The sequence below is a fragment of the Haliotis cracherodii genome, unplaced genomic scaffold (assembly GCF_022045235.1).
Source record: "Haliotis cracherodii isolate W230 unplaced genomic scaffold, xgHalCrac1.p SCAF_1, whole genome shotgun sequence".
Classification (NCBI taxonomy): domain Eukaryota; kingdom Metazoa; phylum Mollusca; class Gastropoda; order Lepetellida; family Haliotidae; genus Haliotis; species Haliotis cracherodii.
In genome coordinates, this window is record NW_027266264.1 from 16,855,998 (window position 1) to 16,868,214 (window position 12,217).

At 38.6% G+C, this 12,217-nt stretch overlaps 1 protein-coding gene across 3 annotated transcripts in view; it reads right to left on the reverse strand.

The window, feature by feature from the left end:
- LOC139473647 (high affinity cAMP-specific and IBMX-insensitive 3',5'-cyclic phosphodiesterase 8B-like) overlaps positions 1-12,217 on the reverse strand; it is a 229,089-nt gene that overhangs the window by 28,012 nt on the left and 188,860 nt on the right. For all 3 annotated transcript variants that reach the window (XM_071256338.1, XM_071256330.1, XM_071256347.1), the window contains one exon: positions 9,163-9,353. In XM_071256338.1, the coding sequence (XP_071112439.1) occupies positions 9,163-9,353 (191 nt within the window). The remainder of the gene's footprint in view (positions 1-9,162; positions 9,354-12,217) is intronic.

A 12,217-nucleotide genomic window follows, 5' to 3' on the forward strand; every position in this document is an offset into this window, starting at 1 on the left:
AACACGCCAACTCTATTGCAACCTTGACCTTTATCCATAACAGGCCAACTGTGTTGTAACCTTGACCATCTATAACAGGCCAATTCTATTGTAACCTTGACCTTCATCTATAACAGGCCAACTCTATTGTAACCTTGACCTTTATCCATAACAGATCAACCCTGTTGTAACCTTGACCTTCATCTACAACAGGCCAACTCTATATTGTAACCTTGACCTTTATCCATAACAGGAAATGACAGCTATTTCAAGAAAGCCACAGGTGCCATCCCAAACTCACTTTAAATATTCAGTGTTTTAGAAGTCACCGTTTTAGAATTTGTTGTTCCAATTTATTTGGATTTTCATCGTGATTAAGATATGGTCATAAATACTGACATTGATGTTCTTTATCAAAAATATTTGTTGACTTATTCAGCTGAGTAAGTGCAAAGTCTACATCCTATATGAAAGTATTCATCCCATATGTTACAAATGGATATTCTATTAGACACAATGAGTGTTTTCGAGTGGAATCAGATTATATACAAATTAGTCCTTGACACACTCAGAATAAGATTTGTATTTGTACAAATATACACCACATAGTTCATTCAACTATTCATTCAATAAAAACAAGGTATGTTGCCGGTTGCCATGACAATGGTAACAGAAGAACAGGGCTCCAGATAAAGGCTGTATCGGAGTAGGCATGGATGAAAATATCCATGATATGATGTGGGATAATTTAGAAAACGTATCAGATACGCATCATAGACATTTCTAGACATATTTCTTAAAAATATTATTCTGATTTCAAGCAGCATATTTTCTTGAGTATAGTGCACACTTTTTCCCAAAAAAACACAGAATAAAGGGGTGCAAATTATACTTGTTATAATGAGTTTTGATGGTTTTTTCCCCCAACACAAAGACATTACTGTGAGCATTTAACAAACGAATATTAGAATATATTATTCCTGATAAAATAATAGTTTCAGGTACAATTCTTAAGATCACTGCATCAAACTTCTTATATTATTGGGTAAATTTTGACTGAATCACTAGTAGATTGTGAGAAAACGTCTACAGCTGATTGCTGTTTCTGGCTTAGTTTATGAGAAAATACACACGGTAATCTAAATCTCTACATAGAAAACATTGCCTAGTAGAACTGGAAATACAATTTAAACAGTAAATCGTCATGTTTAGTTGTGTTTCATCTCAACATTCAAATTTGTATAAACCAAGTTTGTTATCACCTGTTTGTTTACAGGACTTTAATGAAGGGATACATTGTTAATATTTCTGCTCATAATTCTCAACAAATTTTTCCTCGAGGGGTTGCACATTATACAATAGACATACATGTACAGCTAAAAATAGTATTTCCTTTTGTTTATTGTTTATTGACCTGTTTACACGAGAGTAGCAATGCTCTGGTGCATATCTAAAATGAAATACAAGATTAATCCATTACATTCCATTCAGTGCTTTTAGTGTACTCTTTAGTTTTGCCAGTACTCCTATATTGAAATACTGAGTACGTACTCCTGATGCTGAAACATTATATGGAGCCCTGGTGTGTTATCAGTACAGAGCCAAGTGTAGCTGCCATAAAATTTCCGAGTCCCGTTATGGGATTCGAACCACGGACCTTCTGATCCGAGGTCGGACGCCTTGTCCACATTACCAAAGAGGTTAACCCCGTCAGCAAGCTGACAAGGTAAGGATGGCATCTGTAGGATGACTCCACGCCCTGCTACACAAGCATCAGAGAAGATCATCAGCTACGGCACTGTGGAGACAATGGGAAGAAGAGGTTCCCAGTGTGTGTGGCAAATCCCAACACAGATGAGGATTGGGTGGCCGCCGAATGTAACCTGACTTCATACCCCACTTCCGATCTTGTTGCCATGGTTTCCTTTGTTAAAAGTGTAAGAGTATTGACCGATACATCTGTCATACCCCACTTCCGATCTTGTTGCCTTGGTTTCCTTTGTTAAAAGTGTAAGAGTATTGACCGATACATCTGTCATACCCCACTTCCGATCTTGTTGCCTTGGTTACCTTTGTTAAAAGTGTAAGAGTATTGACCAATACATCTGTCATACCCCACTTCCGATCTTGTTGCCTTGGTTTCCTTTGTTAAAAGTGTAAGAGTATTGACCGATACATCTGTCATACCCCACTAGCGATCTTGTTGCCATGGTTTCCTTTGTTAAAAGTGTAAGAGTACTGACCAATACATCTGTCATACCCCACTTCCGATCATGTTGCCATGGTTTCCTTTGTTAAAAGTGTAAGAGTATTGACCGATACATCTGTCATACCCCACTTCCGATCTTGTTGCCATGGTTTCCTTTGTTAAAAGTGTAAGAGTACTGACCAATACATCTGTCATACCCCACTTCCGATCTTGTTGCCTTGGTTTCCTTTGTTAAAAGTGTAAGAGTATTGACCGATACATCTGTCATACCCCACTAGCGATCTTGTTGCCATGGTTTCCTTTGTTAAAAGTGTAAGAGTACTGACCAATACATCTGTCATACCCCACTTCCGATCTTGTTGCCATGGTTTCCTTTGTTAAAAGTGTAAGAGTATTGACCGATACATCTGTCATACCCCACTTCCGATCTTGTTGCCTTGGTTTCCTTTGTTAAAAGTGTAAGAGTATTGACCGATACATCTGTCATACCCCACTTCCGATCTTGTTGCCATGGTTTCCTTTGTTAAAAGTGTAAGAGTATTGACCGATACATCTGTCATACCTCACTTCCGATCTTGTTGCCATGGTTTCCTTTGTTAAAAGTGTAAGAGTATTGACCGATACATCTGTCAGGGAAAAAGTGTTGGTGTATCACCGATAAACGACAGGTGCACCAGGAGATACATTTCCTATTAAGAGTGCAATAGCTACTAAGTACAGCCCCAATCATGTATAAACAATATACTGATTAAGCAGCAAAAGCATCACATATTACATGTGCAACACGTCCAAGTTTACAAACCACATACTCGAGTATTGAAAACCAAGCCGCAAAACAGCATTCACTCACACACACAATCAACTGTACATTTATTGTTATATATAAGAATCTACGCGATAAATCGCAAAGAACAATAAGGAACAAAGTGTGGTTTATTTCACGATGAAACATTGTTCTATCATGACGTCATTTAGGGTGATTCGAACTTGATGATGTTGTCAACTGGATGTGGTTGTTTTTGAGCGGGAAATGCCTAGTGAGTTGTTCCGCATAGATGTAACCGGACAGCGCAGATGAACGCAATGGCCGAATGGTCGCACCCAAAAGTAGGAGGGATATGACAATCAGTATTGGGAGAAAAGGTTCAGATAATGGATGTGAAGTTTGTGTGAATATAATGGGGGAAATACCAAACTAAACCCCCCTGTTCATAAACTGGACTTGTCTGACATTGCCGCAGTAGGATTCTATTCAGAGATTCATCATTATTTAAATACGGGTAAATATTTTTAAAGCATCTACTTTTAATTAACATCCTTAAAGTGGCTGTACGTAATGTTAATATCTCATATAAGACATTTACGGCGTGCGGGAGATGTTTATTGTACAATAAAACACTGCAGGGAGAAAAGAAAAAAGAGGGGCGCCAACTCCCACTCGTCGTCTATTTCTTTTAACTAGCATATCTAAGACGTTGTTTGGAGTTGCTTCCCTCTTTCCTTCGTTAAGCCATCATGCTGTGATATAACTAAAATACAGTGACTCTAAACCCAATTCATTCATTCTTTTACTATTTTGCAATTTTTTAGCCTTACAATCCCCTTTTTTTAACATACACAGAAGAAATGCTGCTTCTATTTAGTACTACACGAATGAAACAATGTCGTAGTGCTCATGGTAATGTGAGTGAACTTCAAATGAGTAAAGATGTTTGACGTTTTGGAGAAGCCATTAAGAATTGGTATGGTGCTGACAGAACAAGGGATAGAGCTGGGACAGGTAACTCGGGTACCGGGGTCGGGTGGGTACTGAGTAGGATCCGGGTACCCACAGGACTACCCAGACCCGTGGTTAGTTACGTGATACATTGTTTAATGACAAAAATTATCTGGAGCTCTATGGTTACACTACAAGTCACTAATGTTCGCATTTCTTTCTGACTATGCACCCATTCCTTCTGATTTTTCATATGGTTGAATAAAGATATAACTTAATTCAACTTCAGTGTATGTATGACCAGATTGTTGAATACATGTATCTAAATACGTTTTGCTAGGGCTATGCTAAAAATTTCCCAATAGGACATTTTGAGACATCTCCTGAGACCTACAGTGGGTACCCGGGTAGGGTCGGGTAATAGGGTGGTGGGTACCCGGGTAGTAAATTTGGACTCGTCCCAGCCCTACGAAGGGTCATCATTGACGTGAATTTGGTCAATGGCAATAAGTATGTCTGACAGAGGTGTATATGAAGGTAAGTATATGACATACACTTGCTATTAAGATGTCAACAACATTTTTGGCAATAATTGCCATATATCCAGTGGCCTTTTTATCGTTCACATATAGCAATAATAATAAAATCCTTTCTAAATTACATATCTATGAACCTGGTAGTTATCCACCTGATATTAAAGCTATCTAGACAACCTCAACACGCATACAATTTTATCAATTAATGTGAGCACCACTAGCGTATTTACAAACAGCATTATCTGCAGTTTCATTACATGTGTGTACCCCCCATAGAGGTGACATACAGGTAGCCTCTTTAACACTCGCTAGCTTCACTGAACATATAAGGTCTTAACAATCTAACCACGGCTATGATTGAATCTACCCTTTTATAAAAGTGTTAACACAAATGTTAATATTTTCCTTATAGAAATATGTAGCGTGAAGAAGCACTTCTGCCTGTGATGGCCTCCTCACAGGATCAAACAAAGATGGCGGATTACCCGGACACAGAACTGCTACTTGAAGAATAGATTAATATGTCTCTTAACACCTGTTCCAATAATGAAAGTTTCTCTGTTCAAGCCTGGAATAGCACATAATCGACATTCTTAAGGATAGATATTTTACACTATTTCCAGAGAACTTGCCATAATGATATTGCTTCTCATTTCAATCAATGACATCCAGCAATGTAAATTCTGTTACTGTCTCGCTCTCAGCGTCTACTTAAGGGAGGTTTACCTTATGGCTGATTACTCTCTATATAGAAATTCATTTATTCAACGGTAACATCAGCGTTAGAGACTGCCCCTATCATATTTCAGGGGTTAATCAATCAGGTGTAGAATCATCTGGTTGTATTAACATTTAATACTAGAACTGCGGTTTCTGCAAAGATGTTGAGGATCAGATGGTCAGAAACGTACTGGGCAAATGTGAATATGTATCTCTCTGTGACACCGATACTGATGTTGCATGTTACATAGTGCCAAGCAGTGCAGCTTAACTGCTTCTATTAACCTTGGACATACTTTAGGGGTGACTATATTTGTGTCTTTTGTCTCAAAACAAGGGAAGATATTCCAACTTACATGTGAACAGCAAATTTTAGAAACCACTAAAGACACAGGTGTACAATATCAATTGTAAAGTGACCTTCACATGTGTTCAGCATTAACGGTAAAGTTACAGTGACACCAGGACCCACTTGCACAAAGCGATCTTAGCACTACAACTATTGTAAGCCTATGTTAAAGTATGGGAGTTACCATCATCTTAGCGCTAAGATCACTTTCTGCAAGTGGGCCCAAATGTTCAGCATTAACATTAAAGTAACAGTGACACCAGGTGTTCAGCATTAACAGTAAAGTTACAGTGACACCAGGTGTTCAGCATTAACGGTAAAGTAACAGTGACACCAGGTGTTCAGCATTAACGGTAAAGTTACAGTGACACCAGGTGTTCAGCATTAATAGTAAAGTTACAGTGAAACCAAGTGTTCAGCGTTAATAGTAAAGTTACAGTGAAACCAGGTGTTCAGCATTAATGGTAAAGTTACAGAGAAACCAGGTGTTCAGCATTAATAGTAAAGTTACAGTGTAACCAAGTGTTCAGCATTAATAGTAAAGTTACAGTGAAACCAGGCGTTCAGCATTAATGGTAATGTTACAGAGAAACCAGGTGTTCAGCGTTAATAGTAAAGTTACAGTGAAACCAGGCGTTCAGCGTTGATAGTAAAGTTACAGTGAAACCAGGCATTCAGCGTTAATAGTAAAGTTGCAGTGAAACTAAGTGTTCAGCGTTAAAAGTAAAGTTACGGTGAAACCAGGTGTTCAGCATTAATAGTAAAGTTACAGTGACACCAGGTGTTCAGCGTTAATAGTAAAGTTACAGCGACACCAGGCGTTCAGTATTAATAGTAAAGTTACAGCGACACCAGGTGTTCAGCGTTAATAGTAAAGTTACAGTGACACCAGGCGTTCAGCATTAACAGTAAAGTTACAGTGACACCAGCTGTTCAGCGTTAATAGTAAAGTAATAGTGACACCAGGTGTTCAGCATTAACAGTAAAAGTTACAGCGACACCAGGTGTTCAGCATTAATAGTAAAGTTACGGCGACACCAGGTGAACAACATCAACAGTAAAATTTCAGTGATACCAAGTGTTCCACATCAACTATAACACTACAGTGATGACACAGGCGTACGAGATGACCCTATGATGACACAGCATTATAACTATCATGTGACAGTTTTAACCTCAGGTGTACCACATTAATGTTTGTTGTTTGTTTGTTGTTTCAATAAAACAGCTATATGACGGTGGTTTGTAAATAATCAAGTCTGGACCAGACAATCCAGTGATTGACATCATGAGCATCACCCCACACAGTTGGGATACGATGCATCAACAAAGTCAGCGAGCCTGTCCACCGGATCCCCTTAGATGCCTCTTACGACAAGTATGGGTTGCTGAAGAGCTGTTCTACCCTGGATCTTCATGGGTCCCACATTAATATAAGCTTACAGTGATGACACGGCCGCCTCCGTGGTCTTGTGGTAGAGCGTCCGCCCGGAGAGCGGAAGGTCCGGGGTTTGATCCCCAGCCGTGTCATACCAAAAGACGTTAAAAGATGTTGTTACCCTGTCTGGCGCTCGGCATAAAGGGGATAAAACAAGGACTGGTCGGCACAGAGTCAGCATACTGTGTCTGAGTGGGGTATTCATGTTAAACTGCAGCATGGTGTCTCAGTGAGCTAGCACTATAAATCAGCATCAGTCCGGACAAGTACAAGCAGCCACGCAAACACGTGCATGGACGTTGTTATATAAGTGTAATAATCTTGGATGCGACGTTAAACCCAATTTCACCTCACCTACAGTGACGACACAGCTGTACAACATCACCTGGCAAGTGACATTGTTGACACCAGATGAGTCCTTGATATGACTGAATTAATTAAGTGTTTTTAATTGATCACTGTTGGATTCAAAAGAAGATAAAAATTTAGAATCCATATTCAGGTTAAAATGACTGTTCATAAAAGAAGAGATATGATAGTTTTACTGTGAGGCTAAATTAGATCCAAACTCATTTAGGGTAATACTCTATTGTTAATTGATGAATTTATGCAAAAACTGACTATAGTCTGATTATTGTTTAGGATCAGAGGCATACAAATATATGTTACAGTTATCAAATCAATTGCCATTAAATCTTCCCACATAGTAGCACTATAAATAGCCTCAATATTATTGCCGACATTATGTGTATTCAAAACCTGCATGATAATCCCAGTTTGGGAGAGGAATCCTGAAGATCGGTCAGCCAGCAGATCGGAATACCAATCAGGAGAGTATTGATTCCTGCGATACGATTGCTATCACGAAGTAGCAGAAAACTTTATATCATATCGATTTATTGCCATTCCTTCACAAAAACGATTGATTCTATAATATTCCCTGCTTGTCACAAACATGAAATCTTTTCTAATATATTGGGAAGAGCATCTCCATATAGAGAGCGAGCTAATTGTGTCACAGCGTTGGTTCAAGCGACATGTGGCTTACCAGTGCACTCATTGGTCAATACAAAGGGCTCACAGATCATTAGTGTATGGTAATAGTGAGATCCAGCATATCCATACATGTCTACAGAAGGTTCGGGTGTCAACCAGAGAGAGAATATACTTTTCCTGTTCTTGAACATAATATAATTAACATGTATCTTTCATAATTACAGACGTATACTTTCCTTTACCACACGGATAACTTTATTTCATCATGTAGCGAAGTTTGTACCATTATTTTTCTAATATCACATAGCCTGGTACATAACATGTATTTTCCAATATCACATAGCCCTGTAAGTAACATGGATTTTCCAATATCACATAGCCCTGTAAGTAACATGGATTTCTAATATCATATAGCCCATTAAGTAACGTACATGTATTTTCCAATATCGCATATTCCAGTAAGTAACATGTATTTTCCAATATCACATAGCCTGGTAAGTAACATGTATTTTCCAATAACGCACAGCCTGGTAAGTAACATGTATTTTCCAATATCAAATACATCCCAGTAAGTATTATGTATTTTCCAATAACACATAGCCCAGTGAGTAACATGTATTTTCCAATATCAAACTGCCTGGTAATTAACATGTATTTTCCAATATCACATAGCCTGGTACGTAACATGTATTTGCCAGTATCACAGAACCCTGTAAGTAACATGTATTTTCCAATATCACATAGCCTGGTAAGTAACATGGATTTTCCAATATCACATAGCCTGGTAAGTAACATGTATTTTCCAATATCACATAGTCTGGTAAGTAACATGTATTTTCCAATATCACTTAGCCTGGTAAGTTACATGTATTTTCCAACATAGCCTGGTAAGTAACATGTATTTTCCAATATCACTTAGCCAGGTAAGTAACATGTATTTTCCAATATCACATAGCCTGGTATGTAACATAAAAACATCAAATATCAGTTTGCATAAAAATCAATGTACATCAAAAGACATGTTTTATTTTTCTTAAATAGATCTTAGTTGATATATTTTAACAATATTATTACATAGCAGGCTCCTAGTGAAACCAACACAAAGTTATTTATCATTTCCATGGGGTCAATAGTCCTAATTACATGGACGGTGTTATCCATATCATTGTTGCCTTGCAAGGGCCCAGGATGGTAATGAGAATATAGTAGACAGCTTACCGGCAGAGCGCCTCCGCATCAAAGTGTTTAGTAGATCTGTGATCAATGACAACAAGGTCGTGGTGCTTATCAAGGAAACATTCCAGTGCTCCTTCTGGATTCCGAGAAATGTTACACTTATATCCAATCCTGTCAGCGGCACACCAGAAACCATCACTTTGTGCATCTTCTTTCGCAAATACTAGTAATATCTGAAACAACAAAATCACATTCATAACAAATAACCTAAATAACACATTACTAGATTTTTTATTTAACAGCATATAAAAATGATAAGCATATGAATGAATACACAAAGCCATTTAGAAAGTGGTCAAATGTAACAAATGTTATATTTGGGATAACACTTTCTTAGTAGTGAAGTATAGATTCCAGTACTCTTTTGGGTTGAATCATGCTCAAAGCACTATTATTACCCCAGTCACTAGATCACTACGCACTCATGAGTCATTCTCAGCTCCCTGGGGAGTATACAACCCAAGCTGCCTGCTAGGCGCTAGAAGGTTAACAACCACATTGCCATCTCATCCTACCGGGTACCCATTCACTGCTGGATGAACAGAGGCACATTTTGAACAAAGTCACTTGCCCAAAGAGATGCCACACGTGTTACATGCATGTGCTTCAGTGTGGGGCAGGACTGAAGCCCTAGAAACTCTCTGGAGCCAAGCTGACAAAAACGCGACAAGGACACCCATCCAAGGACTCTCCACCTGACCACTTGATTTCACCTGATTTGTGACCTGTGACCTGTGACCTGTGCACAGAACCATGTGCCACCAGTTGCCTGATAATGTGAACTGACACAGTAGTAGCCATATACGACAACCCACCATAAACACACTTGACAGATTCCATTGACATACACACCAAAATAATACCTTTGTAGCATTAAGAAATAAATAAAGTAAGAGCTCAAAGCAAAACGTGACACCAGGTGTTCACAAAACAGATGAGCATGTCTTGACCTAAACTGATCCTTAGTCTCTGAAATATATATAATTTTGATAGAGACAAGCAGTTACATTTAAAATGAAAAGGGGCCTATGAGATGGGAGATGGGAGATTCAAAGACCAATAACATCTGCCTTGGGGCCACACATGCTGGTGTCAACAAGACATCCCATTCTACCACCATCAGATATAGGTTTAAGTAACAGGCATATTTGTTGGCCCTTGTGCTGCTATCGTCACCACAATTTACCACCACATTAGAACACGCAAAGCAGTTACAAGGCTAAGACTCAGTGCTCACGACCTTCAAATTGAGAGAGGAAGATACTTTAACACTCCAACAGAAGAAAGATTATGTACCTTCTGTGATTTCGATGAAACAGAAGATGAGGAACACTTCCTGTTGCGATGCCCTCTCTACAAAGATCTGAGAGGGGAACTAAATTCATCACCCGGCTTTGCTGTGAACCTACTATCGCTGAAAATACTATTAAATCCCCCCCAGCCCTTTGCAAAAATTATATCTAATTTCATTCACAAAATGTTCAGGCAAAGAAAATCTGCATCTCCTCCCTAACAATATAATCATAGCAATATTTGTATTCTGTTTTGTATGTCAATGTTTTAATTAGTCTTGTTCATGTTTTGTACCCTGCCCCCTGTGGGTGTTATGTACAATAAATATTCTTCTTCTTGTTCTTCTTCTTCAAGAGTCCTACTCCTGGCCTCCCTTACCCTAATAGTATTTCCTTAACATGTGGATCATCTAGACTTGCTTCATTTAAGGCTACAGCATTACAATAAAAGCTGGGCGAAAAGGAACATAATGTTGTTCAGGGACTGTGAGACAGACTACTCGTGACCTACCAGTACCCTTTGAATGTCAAGGTCAAGGTTATAGTACAGTTGGCAATTTCGAATCCCCAACTTAAGCCCAAGAACTAATTCTCTCTCAAGTAATTAAAGGATGTTGCCACTTTCAAAGTGTAAGGTCACACTTTGATGTGGTAACGTCCTTTAATTGCTAGAGTTTAATTGGCAGGTGTATCCTTGGACTGTTGGAGACAGAATGTAGTCAGAGAAAGTCTGTTATGCCCAATGTGTCTCCTTCATGGTAAAAAGCCAGCCTGCCACTAGCCCACACTGTCTTATATACTTAAAACAAAACAGCTACCAGTATTTATGTTTTGGACTAGCCCTATCCAAAATGTTGATATGACACCAAAGTTTAATAAAAAATAAAAAATAATTATTTGTACTTCCTTCACGGTTATTTTTCGGAGTTGCAATCCCTTACAGTGCTTGAAGAAAAATATACAGTCGCAGCTTCAATACCAGAATCACAGACGTGATGTCTGTATCCATTAAAATCCATCTTCCTGAGGCAAGGGACTGACTATAAAAGTCCAGTTTCCACACTTGCCGAACTAGGCTGGTATTATGGAGTTACAGTTTGGCTGGACACAAGTACAATCAAAATCATATGACGAAATCGACATCTGGTTTCGGAAACAACATGGATTAAACGTGCAAATTTCAGTTGACTGCAGGACATGTACTGTCAACTGGGCAGCGACAGATATTTTTCAAACCAAGGTGCTGACGTGATTTGATGCACTTCAGAAAGTAAGATCCGTTCTATTATAATATAGATCTTGATCATCGATCATATCGTCTTGATTGGGCACCGCCATTTTGTTAGAAGCAAATGCAAGTGATATGAGAGTTGGAATCGGATTGGTCAATAGGAGGGACAAAGAAGGGACATAACTCGTAATGGCCAGTGGTGGCGCTACGATCGAGCCTGGAAATTCCAGTTTCGCTCTGCAAGGGTGAAACTGGACTTTTATTGCCAGTTAACTCTCTTGCCACGTGAAAATGTTAAAATCCTCATAGATATAAAATGTATTTCAAGTAAGTTATACATCAAGGAAGGCAATATGTCTCTCACAGGATAAACTTAAGGAGAAATCACACGTTCATATTTTCAAGTCATACTAATCAATAATAGCTACAGTTTATTCTTAATTGTTTACTATGCAGGAACACTATTGTCAGTGCATACCAAGTGCTAACAATAGAATGCCTATGCTAGAAAGTG